The sequence below is a fragment of the Phoxinus phoxinus genome, assembly GCF_949152265.1.
Source record: "Phoxinus phoxinus genome assembly, chromosome: 20".
Lineage (NCBI taxonomy): Eukaryota > Metazoa > Chordata > Actinopteri > Cypriniformes > Leuciscidae > Phoxinus > Phoxinus phoxinus.
In genome coordinates this window covers 15,373,625-15,386,033 of record NC_136895.1, presented here as the reverse complement: position 1 = coordinate 15,386,033, position 12,409 = coordinate 15,373,625, and the positions used below count along the sequence as shown (strand labels likewise).

The 12,409-nt window shown below is 49.2% G+C and overlaps 1 protein-coding gene across 1 annotated transcript in view; it reads left to right on the top strand.

Moving 5' to 3' along the window:
- Positions 1-12,409, top strand: part of unc13a (unc-13 homolog A (C. elegans)) — a gene marked incomplete at its 5' end in the record, with an annotated part of 41,254 nt that overhangs the window by 12,727 nt on the left and 16,118 nt on the right. Inside the window, 11 exon segments of the mRNA XM_079593214.1 lie at positions 30-145; positions 282-445; positions 532-685; positions 782-850; positions 987-1,076; positions 2,165-2,299; positions 2,703-2,836; positions 2,930-3,015; positions 3,739-3,865; positions 3,973-4,069; positions 5,106-5,249. Coding sequence (XP_079449340.1) covers positions 30-145; positions 282-445; positions 532-685; positions 782-850; positions 987-1,076; positions 2,165-2,299; positions 2,703-2,836; positions 2,930-3,015; positions 3,739-3,865; positions 3,973-4,069; positions 5,106-5,249 — 1,316 coding nt within the window.

Sequence of the window (12,409 nt, the reverse complement as noted above, 5' to 3'; positions counted from 1 at the left end):
TTTACCAACTTCATTGTGCTCCCTTTCAGACAAGCGTACAGACAAGTCTGCTGTGTCGGGAGCCATTCGTATGCACATCAGTGTGGAGATCAAAGGAGAGGAAACCGTAGCTCCGTACCACGTCCAGTACACTTGCTTGCATGAGGTCAGTCTGATTCTACCATGATCATGTTTGTCTATCTCCTTTTCCACCAACGGCCATTTATTAACATTAACAAGCTACACAGTCCCTGCTAGTGTGTGTCAAATTAGTCATTAGCATGAACACCCTCTTTCCATAGAACCTTTTCCACTATTTAACGGATATCCAGAACAACGGGGTGGTGAAGATACCAGATGCCAAGGGTGATGATGCATGGAAGGTTTACTTCGAAGAGACGCCCCAAGAAATTGTCGATGAGTTTGCCATGCGTTACGGAGTGGAGTCCATTTATCAAGCCATGACGTATGGTTGTTCCCGCAATTTTGGCATTGATGTTTTACTTGTTTGCTTAGGTACTTAGGTACTTTTTGTACCTTCTTGTTTTCTAGACACTTTGCCTGCTTGTCATCAAAGTACATGTGTCCTGGAGTGCCTGCGGTCATGAGCACCCTATTGGCCAACATCAATGCTTACTACGCTCACACAACCCAGGCCACCAACAATGTATCTGCCTCGGACCGTTTCGCGGCCTCCAACTTTGGGGTGAGTGTTTGAGCCAACCATGTCACCACATAGCTAAAATGTCAGCATTAAAGTGTTTGCGCCAATGATTTGGGGTGGTTTGTGTGTTCTCTGTAGAAAGAGCGATTTGTCAAGCTTCTGGACCAGCTCCACAACTCTCTGAGGATTGACCTCTCTATGTACAGGGTATTGTGACTTTTTGGGGTTTTGTATGTTTTCTTGCTTTTGTATGAAGGATCAGAAAAGTTGTATTAAAAGCATAAATTAGTATTTAAAATGTATAAAGTATAGTATTGATGACACCCTTTCTTGTGTCTCTTAGAATAATTTCCCAGCTAGCAGTCCTGAGAGGCTACAGGACCTCAAGTCTACTGTGGACCTACTGACCAGTATCACATTTTTCAGGATGAAGGTTAGTTGTTGTGAATCCCTGATGCTGTTGACAGTGTAAATTTGGTCATATATTGAAGCTCTATTTGGTGCTTTGTGTCAACATCATCCTAAAATTTGTGTGTGTGTGTGTGATTATTTTTGCAGAATATTTGTGTATGATTTTCTTTTTGCATATAATTTTATTGTTATCTTCGTATTTCATATCATTTTTTTGATTCAAGAGTTTTTTGTACAGGAAACACTCTGTTACACTTTACAATACAATTCCTGAAATTATTATTTTTGAAATTTGTATATGATTTTCTTTTCTGTATGATTTAGTGCTGTCAAATTGATTAATCACGATTAATCAAATCAATTAATCGCGATTAATCGATTTGACAGCACTTGTATGTTTCTTTTTTTCTGGACAATTTTCAAGTTTTATAAAAAAAAAACAGTTTATTTTCCGTATGCGAGTTCTTTTAAAGCTACACTGTAATTTTTTAAGTTGATTCTTAGCAAAAAAAACACTTTGTTCTTTCAAAATGATATGTGCCCATTCGTGTAATTACTTCCACCAACTAATCAAGTATTCTCGTAAGCGTAGAATCGGCCCTTCAGAATACATATGAGTGAGTCGCTCAAATGGCGGCAGCCATGTTGCGCCTCCATCTTGAAAATACATTAGCCGAAAAAGGGACATACCTGGAAATTCAAGCTTCGCCTTTCACACTTTTACACTCAGTGGCACCGTGACGAATGCGAGGGGAGATTACCCTATGGAGATTACTCGCGACTGCCGGCAGATTTGAAATAATACGGCCACCGTAGGAGTTAAAACGCCCTCGGAATGGGAGGGACTAGAAAGTAATATTCAGTTGGTAGTCATATACAGTTTCACCGCTAGATGGGAGTAAATCCCACACAGTGTAGCTTTAAGATTTTCATACAATTTTGTTTTTTGTGTGATTTCTGTATGATTTTCATACCACTCTCTTTTAAAAAAAAAATTGTGTGATTTTCTTTCTTTTGAATGATTTTAAAGTTTACCTTCAATATTAAAAGTTTTGTTCGTACAGTAGCTGAATTATCCATCTGAATGTACCATGAACCCTTCTTCTCTAGGTCCAAGAGCTTCAGAGTCCTCCTCGTGCCAGCCAGGTAGTGAAGGACTGTGTGAAGGCTTGCCTCAACTCTACCTATGAATACATTTTCAACAACTGCCATGAACTGTATAGTCGAGAATACCAAACAGACCCGGTGAGTCGACACTCCTTGCCCAACAACCTTGATAAGCCACAAAGCGTTTTGCCTCGGGAGAATCCAAGTCATTTTATCAGTGCCATTCATCTTGCAGCTTTTGTTTATGCTGCTTTGAAGCTGTTACAGACTCCCTTCATAAATATCAAACACTCTTCCTGTTGAATTAAACATCTAACCCTGGGCTACTTACTATATTTTGCTGCAAAGCTTTGCAGGATTGTTCCATATCTTGTTCCCCTGGAGTAGTTGGCATATTTTTGCTTGTTTGCTTGCTGGCTGAAATAAGACATTCCTGTTCTGCGCTTAGTAGGGTCATTTCTTCCAGAGTTTGGCAGATTATGAAAAGACATAATGTGCTTCGAGCTTCCATTAGATTTCAAAATGAATTCTTTCTGTGCAGAGCAAAAAAGGAGAAGTTCCTCCAGAGGAACAAGGTCCAAGTATCAAGAATCTGGACTTCTGGTCCAAGCTAATCACTCTCATTGTCTCAATTATTGAAGAGGACAAGAACTCTTACACCCCCTGCCTTAACCAGTAAGTCCGGCACCATGTTATTTCACAAAATCTCCCAATGTACCTTCATAATCCTGTTTAGGATCTTAATATCGCTCGCTCTGGTCCACACAGGTTTCCCCAGGAGCTCAATGTCGGAAAGATCAGTGCAGAGGTTATGTGGAACCTGTTTGCCCAGGATATGAAGTACGCAATGGAAGGTGAGTCTAAGTCAAGGGACTTTTCTTCACCTTTAATTTATTTATATGGCTCTTTATACAATACAGATTGTTTGCAGCTTTACAGTCATAAACAGGAAAATTACAATCAATGATGCAAACTTCATCAAATATGGGACAAATTCTAATTCTAATTTACTTTGAGTCAGTTCAATGTTGATTCAGTTTAGTTCAATAACTGAATCTAATTCGAAACTAATTCAATTCAGCCATAAAGAAGACAATGGTGTCATCATCCAGCTCAATTCAGTTCAAGTTTTGTTCTCATCTGATAGTGTCAGTGCAGTCAAATTAATAATATTACTAAATATGAAGTGTCTTTTAAACCCCAACTTTTTCTGGATTATATCTTATTTTTGTATGGATTGATCATTCATTTTGTAGAGCTCACTATCACTTTCGAGACTCCAAAACCTCATGATATTTAATTAAAAAGTTTCAGGTCTTGAATGATCATAACTTGACTAACAGATGAGATGCATTTAAAAAAGTTTTTTTTAGTTATAATTTTAGTTATAAACTCAAGCATTGCGGGGTTTCTCGCTGATAGCCACTTAAATTTCACACTTGGTGAAAAGTTGACATGTGGTGGAGTTCTTCTCATCTGCTGATTCAGTAGGGGTCCTCCACTTTGCATAGATGTATTATGTGCCGTTAAATCTTCTGTTTCACGAAGAGCTTTTGTCTTCAACTCACGCTTTTCAGAGCATGAAAAGAACCGCCTGTGCAAGAGTGCCGATTACATGAACCTGCACTTCAAAGTAAAGTGGCTTTACAATGAATACTGCAAAGATCTGCCTTTCTTCAAGAGCCGAGTGCCTGAATATCCTGCGTGAGTGGCATCTCACACACAAAAATTATGTCAGGCACGCTCAAAAATGTCACTGTGACCATGGTATGATGGGTAATAAAGCTTTAGGTGGTGATGTTACTCTGCAGGTGGTTTGAGCCATTTGTCATCCAGTGGTTGGATGAGAATGAAGAAGTGTCTCGAGACTTCTTGCACGGAGCCCTGGAGCGTGACAAAAAAGATGGGGTGAGATTTATTTCTCTTGCCTTTTGCTTCCTAGCTTCAAGGCCATTCGATGCAGGTTCAAGAAACATCATAGTTTATAAATCAATAAGAAAATATCTATGCTAACACAAAAAAAAAATTTTTTTTTCATTATTGTTGTTATGAATAAAATGTATATCCCATATTTTCAATATGCTTAGAAATATGTAAAACATTTAATGTTGCATAAATACTTCATTTTAAATATCGCTACTAAGATATAGTATATCACAATAACATATTATTACAAATGTCTTTAAAATCTTTAACATACCAATTTTTACATTATTGTAATCATCATCATCATTTAACCATTGTTGTTAGTATAAGTACTTATACTTAAAATGTTTTACTTAAATACATAAAAAATATTTATATTTAATATATATATACATATTATATATATATATTGAATACATTAAATATATATTTTATATATATATATATATATACACGTATATATATAATATATATAGTGCTGTCAATATGATTAATCGCAATTAATCGCATCTAACATAAAAATGTGTAAATATATATGTGTGTTTGTGGATGGTGCTGAACACAAACACATACACATTTATAAATGTATATACAAACTTTTATGTTAGATGCAATGAATTGTGATTAATTGATTTGGTAATGGAAAAAAGTATGAATTTCTGATAAAACATTTATTTTATTTTATGATTTACTGTAAACTTTTCTTATTATTTAGCTTACCAGCTGTAATAAGTTACAGTAACAGCAGACCTCTAGCCTGCAGCCAGACATGTCAAAATGTGATGAATGAGTGCCCTCGGAGCACCTCAGCCTGTTCCTGAACCAATAAGCACGCTCTTTAGTTCATTAGTTCCACCGAGCCCCCTTTGGGAACCTGTCACAGTCTCACCTCAACCCAATTATTTCCAGACGAAAGAGCTCACACCTGATGTCTGGTCGCAAATTGCTTGTGCGGTCTCTTGCGCCTTCTATTCTAGAACTTTTTCTGACCGCACATCCAACTCTTTCTTTCTTACAGTATCAGCAAACTTCAGAGCACGCTCTCTTCTCCTGTTCGGTAGTGGATGTCTTCTCGCAGCTTAACCAGAGCTTCGAGATCATTAAGAAGCTGGAGTGCCCAGACCCACAGATTGTTGGACACTACATGAAGAGATTTGCAAAGGTCCTAAGCAGACACTTCTCGTTTTTATTTTAGTACTTTCATTATCATTCCATTAACTTTCAAACTGACGTAACGTCTGTGAGTCAAGTGCTTAGCTGAGATTTTGGTCGCAAACTTTGGTAACCTACTGCAAACTAGTTTTGCCCTTAAATGAAATAAATTTTGTATTACCTCTAACAGCAACATTATTATTAAAAAGACAGTTTGTGGATCATATGAAGCAAATTGGTACATAAGTTAACTTAAGGCTGGAATACACTACACAACTTTTAAAACCGGAGCCGATTTTAAAACAATAGCCCCAGGTTTAACAGAAAAGGCTTAAAGGGTTAGTTCACCCAAAAATGAAAATAATGTCATTAATGACTCACCCTCATGTCGTTCTAAGCCCGTAAGACCTCCGTTCATCTTCGGAACACAGTTTAAGATATTTTAGTTCCCTTTCGTCCAGGGAACTCCGACGTACGTCGGGTTCCCCTGACGAATTGGGATCACGCTAGGGAGCCTATTACCTTCGAGAAACTAAACAAAAAGCCAATGAACATTGGCATGCAACATTTGCATTCCGCGGACCCGCCTGTCAGCGCGGGTATAAAAGCCGGAAGTAAACATTGCATCATCGCCTTTCGCTTCGGAGCCTCAGTTTCCTGTGACTTCCTAAGCCTTCTGAGAACGGAAAACAAATACCTGGAGAGCAGAAATCGCTGGTGTGACGGCGCGGTGCAGCGATCTTCGCCTTCAGCAGCAAAGGGTTGCAGTTTCCCCCGCCTGTCTGCTGCGTTGGTCCCTCGGCGCTTCGGCGTTTCTCTCTCTCTCTCTCTCTCTTGTTTTTTCTCTCTCTCTTTTTCTTTCTAAAAGAGCTGGCGGGTGTTTCGCGTCCTTTTCAGGATGTCGAATCACCCGTGCGTTTCTGGATGTGGTAGACTTCTCCCTCCGGATGATGGCCATCAACACTGTCTCGCATGTTTGGGCTTAAGGCATGCTGAGGCAGCGTTGTTGGATGAGTCATGCTCTCTCTGTGGGAGCATGGCCATCGCGACGCTCCGCTCGAGACTAAGATCCCTGAAATATGGGGGAGTCCCTTCGGAGAATGCTCGATCTAGTTCGTCTGTCGGTTCAGTTCGACAGGCGGCTACTTCGGTCATTCCCGTTGGTGAGCGTATGAGGGTTACAGTGCGGAATGTCTCGTGTGGTGAAACATCCTCGCGAGCTTCCCACTCCTCTAGCAGCTCGCTGCCAGCGGCGCTTCCGGGGGAACTTCCGGGGCCGTCCCGCACGGTTCCGGTTGTTTCCTTTGGAGCGCCCCCGGAGGACCAGATGTCTATCGCGGCATCGGAAGAGGCGCAATCATCTTCGGGTGAGGAGTCAGCGGCTCCACCCCCTTCGGGTGCGGTGGCTGCGGCTGACGCTGATCCCGAGGTGGTTGCCATGCTCGAAAGGGCGGCCGCGAATGTGGGACTCGAGTGGAACCCTCCGCCCGGGCCCTCGCATTCGCGGCTTGATGATTGGCCTGCTGCGGTGCGTGCGGATGCCCCGCGCACCGCTCCAGTGCCCTTCTTCCCTGAAGTGCATGAGGAGTTGAGGAAGTCCTGGTCGGCGCCTCTGGCGTACCGGCGGGGGCCTCCTCGCCCCTCCCTCTTCACCACCCTTGACGGCGGGGCGGCGCACGGGTACGAGGGAATCCCCCCAGTGGAGCGGTCTATCGCGATGCAACTGTGTCCGAAGACCGCTTCCACCTGGCGGGGTGCCCCTTCACTCCCCTCCCGCGCCTGTAGGTTCTCCTCGGGTCTAACCGGGGAGGCCTATAAGGCGTGTGGAGACGCCGCCTCCGCCCTGCATGCCATGGCTCTGCTTCAGGTCCACCAGGCCAAAGCACTCCATGACCTGCAGGGGGGTGGTCCCGACCCAGCCTTGCTGCAGGAGCTGCGTGCGGCGACTAACTTCGCTCTACGGGCGACGAAGGTTACCGCACGTTCGCTGGGTCGAGCGATGTCCACGCTTGTGGTCCAGGAGCGCCACCTGTGGCTTACCCTGGCGGATATGCGGGAAGCCGAGAGGAACAAACTTCTCGACTTCCCCGTATCCACAGGGGGCCTCTTCGGCGAGGCGGTGGATAACTTGGCCCAAGAGTTTTCTGCCGCCCAGAAGCAGTCGGAAGCTATGCGGCATGTCCTGCACAGGAGGAAAGCCGCTGCTGGCCCAACTCCTGTTGCTGCACAGCCTCCGGCCGCTCGTCGCCGAGGTCGTCCTCCTGCGGCCGCTCCCCCTCCAGGCCAGCAGCCTCAGCCTGGGGGACGGAGGTCGGGCCGTAAGAGGGCGACCCAGCCCGCTCCGACGCCACCTGCACCTCCCAGGAAGAAGAGAGGTGGACGTCGTTCCTGAAGCGGGCGACCTGGGACTGGATGCTGCTGCTCTTCGGGAGGCGGTCCCTATTCGCCTCCTTCCCCCGGGGGAGGGCCGGGTGGAGAATCCTTTGTTTGTTTTTGTTCCGCCACTGACTCAGTCAGTGGTACCCACTTCCTCAATAAAAGAGCAGTTTCCGCATCCTTTTCCAGGTCATCCACGGCCGAGACTGTCGGGCACGCAGTCTCCCCCGTGCCAGAGGGTCGCAGCGGCGGCGCGTGTCGTCTCAGTGCGACACGGCCCCCGCTCCCCTCTCCCCAGCCTGCGGGTAGCGGCCTCGCGGAACCCTCCGCGTCGCCCCGGCCTGCGGCTGGCCACGGAGGCGCAGAGACGGGGTTGCGAGGAGTCAGGGCCTCGTTCCTCGTCTCTCCCCCTCCCCTCGCCACGGGGCGGCCCGCAGCAGAGGGTACACGAAGAACCCTCTCTGCCGTCTGCCCCCCGGTGTGGACAGGTAGGTGTCAGTACCTGCGCCCAGACCCCGCTCGCGGTCGCTACGTCGTCGCTGGAGCCGGGTCCCTGTCCCCCGCCCTGCTGCCCCTCCGCGGGTACGCCGGTGGTTCGGGTGGGTCTACTCGCTCGGTTCCTGGAGGCCTGGCTAGCGCTTCCAGCTCCGTCCCGGTGGATCCTACGCACCATTCGGCTCGGCTACGCAATTCAGTTTGCCCGCCGGCCTCCCAGGTACAGGGGCATTTTCTTCACCCGTGTGCGGTCAGAGGATGCCCCTGTCCTGCGGAAAGAGATCGATGTCCTGCTGGCGAAGGACGCGATCGAGCCGGTCCCTCCTGCCGAGATGAGGTCCGGGTTTTACAGCCCCTACTTCATTGTACCCAAGAAGAGCGGTGGGTTACGACCGATCCTGGACCTGCGTTCCTTGAATCGGGCCCTGCACAAACTCCCCTTCAAGATGCTCACGCAGAAGCGCATTTTCGAATGCATCCGTCCCCGGGATTGGTTTGCAGCAATCGACCTGAAGGACGCTTACTTTCACGTCTCGATACTTCCTCGACACAGACCGTTCCTGCGGTTTGCGTTCGAGGGTCGAGCGTATCAGTACAGAGTCCTACCCTTCGGGCTGGCCCTGTCCCCCCGTGTCTTCACGAAAGTCGCGGAGGCGGCCATTGCTCCCATGAGAGAGCAAGGCGTTCGCATCCTCAATTACCTCGACGACTGGCTCATTATAGCTCACTCTCGGGATGTTCTGTGCGAACACAGGGACATGGTGCTCCGGCATCTCAGTCAGTTGGGTCTTCAGGTCAACTGGGACAAGAGCAAACTCTGCCCCACGCAGAGGATCTCTTATCTCGGTATGGAGCTGGACTCGGTCGCCCAGACTGCGCGCCTCACAGAGGAGCGCGTCCAGTCAGTGCTCACCTGCCTCAGGTCTTTTCGAGGCAGGACAGCGGTTCCACTGAAACAATTTCAGAGGCTCCTGGGGCATATGGCGGCCGCAGCGGCGATTACACCGCTCGGCCTATTACATATGAGACCGCTACAGCGCTGGCTTCACGATCGAGTCCCCAGGTGGGCGTGGCAGAGTGGCACGTTCCGGGTCCAAGTGACCCCGCACTGCCGCCAAACCTTCTCCCCGTGGTCGGACCCTGCGTTCCTTCGGGCTGGAGTGCCCTTGATCCAGGTTTCCAGGCATGCTGTGGTTTTCACAGATGCCTCTGCCACGGGGTGGGGGGCCACGTACAAAGGGCATGCAGTCTCGGGTCTGTGGACGGGGCCCCAGCTGCATTGGCACATCAACTGCCTGGAGTTGCAAGCAGTACGTCTAGCTTTGTGTCGCCTTGTAGGGGTTCTCAGACACAAGCACGTACTGGTCCGTACGGACAACACTGCGACCGTTGCGTACATCAACCGTCAAGGTGGTCTACGCTCCCGTCGTATGTCGCGACTCGCCTCCCACCTCCTCCTATGGAGTCAGAAGCATCTGAGGTCGCTTCATGCCGCTTACGTGCCGGGGGCTCTCAACCGTGTGGCCGACGAGCTTTCACGGTTCACCCCCCTGCCCGGAGAATGGCGACTCCATCCCCAGGCGGTCCAGCTGATTTGGAGTGTCTTCGGAGCGGCGCAGGTCGACCTGTTCGCCTCTCCGGACACGACCCATTGCCAGTGGTTTTACTCCCTGTCCGAGGGGACCCTCGGCACGGACGCCCTGGCTCTCAGCTGGCCCCGGGGCCTACGCAAATATGCGTTCCCCCCAGTGAGCCTTCTTGCGCAGACTCTGTGCAAGGTCAGGGAGGAAGAGCAGCAGGTCTTGCTAGTGGCGCCGTACTGGCCCACCAGGACTTGGCTCCCAGAACTTATGCTCCTCTCGACAGCCCCTCCTTGGCCGATTCCTCTGAGGAAGGATCTACTTTCTCAGAGACGGGGCACTCTACGGCACCCGCGTCCAGACCTCTGGAAACTCCATGTCTGGTCCCTGGACGGGACGCGGAGGTTCTGAGTGGTCTGCCACAGGCAGTGGTAGACACTATCGCTTCCGCTAGAGCCCCCTCTACGAGGCGCCTCTATGCGTTGAAGTGGAACCTGTTCGTCGCTTGGTGCTCCTCCCGTCAGGAGGACCCCCGAACTTGCCCGATCGGCGTTGTGCTTTCTTTCCTGCAAGATGGGTTGGAGCGTAGGCTGTCCCCTTCAACCCTCAAAGTGTATGTCGCTGCCATTGCGGCGCATCACGATGCAGTTGACGATAAGTCGGTGGGAAAGCACGACCTGGTCATCAGATTCCTGAAGGGTGCTAGGAGGTTGAACCCTCCTCGCCCTGTACACTCTGTACCCCCTTGGGACTTGACTCTGGTACTGAGAGCTCTCCAGAGTCCTCCCTTTGAGCCTTTGCTGACAGTAGAGCTTGATATCCTGTCTATTAAGACAGCGCTCCTGTTAGCATTGGCTTCTTTTAAAAGGGTCGGGGATCTGCAAGCATTTTCGGTCGACGAATCGTGCCTAGAGTTCGGGCCGGGCCTGTCCCATGTAACACTGAGACCCCGCCCCGGATATGTGCCCAAGGTTCCTACCACTCCGTTTAGAGATCAGGTAGTGAACCTGCAAGCGCTGCCCCAGGAGGAGGCAGACCCAGCCCTAGCTTTTCTCTGTCCCGTCCGCTCCTTGCGGTGTTACGTTGACAGAACGCAAAGCTTCAGGACCTCAGACCAGCTCCTTGTCTGTTACGGAGGCCGGCAGAAGGGGAAGGCCGTCTCCAAGCAGAGGTTAGCCCACTGGATAGTGGATGCCATCACCCGAGCCTATGAGGCTCAGGGTGAGCCTTGTCCCCCCAGGTTGCGCGCTCACTCAACTAGAGGGGTTGCCGCTTCCTGGGCGTTGGCTCAAGGCGCCTCGCTGACAGACATTTGTAGAGCTGGGGGCTGGGCGACACCTAACACGTTTGCTAGGTTCTATAACCTCCGTGTGGAACCGGTTTCCTCCCGGGTTCTGGCTTCGTCCAGTGGGTCGAGGGAATAGGTTGTGTCGGCTTGCTGCGCCACTCTGTAATCAGATAAGTGCGTCTCTTCCGCTCCGCTGGCCCCTAAGTGGTAACCTCGTTGAGCTCCTCCATCACCCCCCCGGCGCCCGGCGTAGCGGACCGCCCGGCGCCAGGTTTGCTCCTCTAGCTAGAGTCGTAGCAGACTGGGTGTTCAGTGGTCTTGTGTACCGGTTTTTGCCACGTGCAGTCCAGCCGTGTCTTCCCCGACGGACTCGCGCCGTCATCCTTGTTGTATGCGCTCCCAATTCCAATGGTTGGGACCATCTCAGGGACCCCATATGTTCACTATGTGAATTCATATGAGTATTCCAGGCCAGATCAGGCATCCTGGTTTTCCGTAGTGGGCCTCCCCCCCGGGGGTTGAGGCACGCTTCCCAGTGTTATCCAATGTCCTCTGTGTGGGTCTTGCGGAACAGCAGTGGATTCCTAGCAGCCCCCGAAATTTATTGAAACTGCTGTAGGGCGGCTTAGCTGGGCACTGGAAGGGGCCAGCACCATGGCGTTTTATTAGGGATCCCAATTCGTCAGGGGAACCCGACGTACGTCGGAGTTCCCTGGACGAAAGGGAACGTCTCGGTTACGTATGTAACCCTCGTTCCCTGAGTACAGGGAACGGAGACGTACGTCCCTTTGCCATGTGGCTGCACCTTCGCAGGGGTCCGTTACTTCGGCTCCTCAGCGAAAAGCGATGATGCAATGTTTACTTCCGGCTTTTATACCCGCGCTGACAGGCGGGTCCGCGGAATGCAAATGTTGCATGCCAATGTTCATTGGCTTTTTGTTTAGTTTCTCGAAGGTAATAGGCTCCCTAGCGTGATCCCAATTCGTCAGGGGAACCCGACGTACGTCTCCGTTCCCTGTACTCAGGGAACGAGGGTTACATACGTAACCGAGACGATTTAGTCCGAGAGCTTTCTGTCCCTCCATTGAAAATGTACATACGGTATACTGTCCATGTCCATAAAGGTAATAAAAACATCATCAAAGTAGTCCATGTGACATCAGTGGGTTAGTTAGAAGTTTTTGAAGCATCGAAAATACTTTTTGATCCAAAAATAACACAAAATAAGACTTTATTCAGCATTGAATTCTCTCCCGGGTCTGTTGTCAATCCTTCACAGTTACGCTGATGGCGTAAGACGCTGATGACGTGTTATCTGGTGCGCCCGAGCTTCATTTATAGACTGAGGGAAACGCACGCTGTAAAAGTGTCTCATCCGCGACATGCACATTTACGCACCATTAAAAAAATGATATCCACGCAAACAATGTA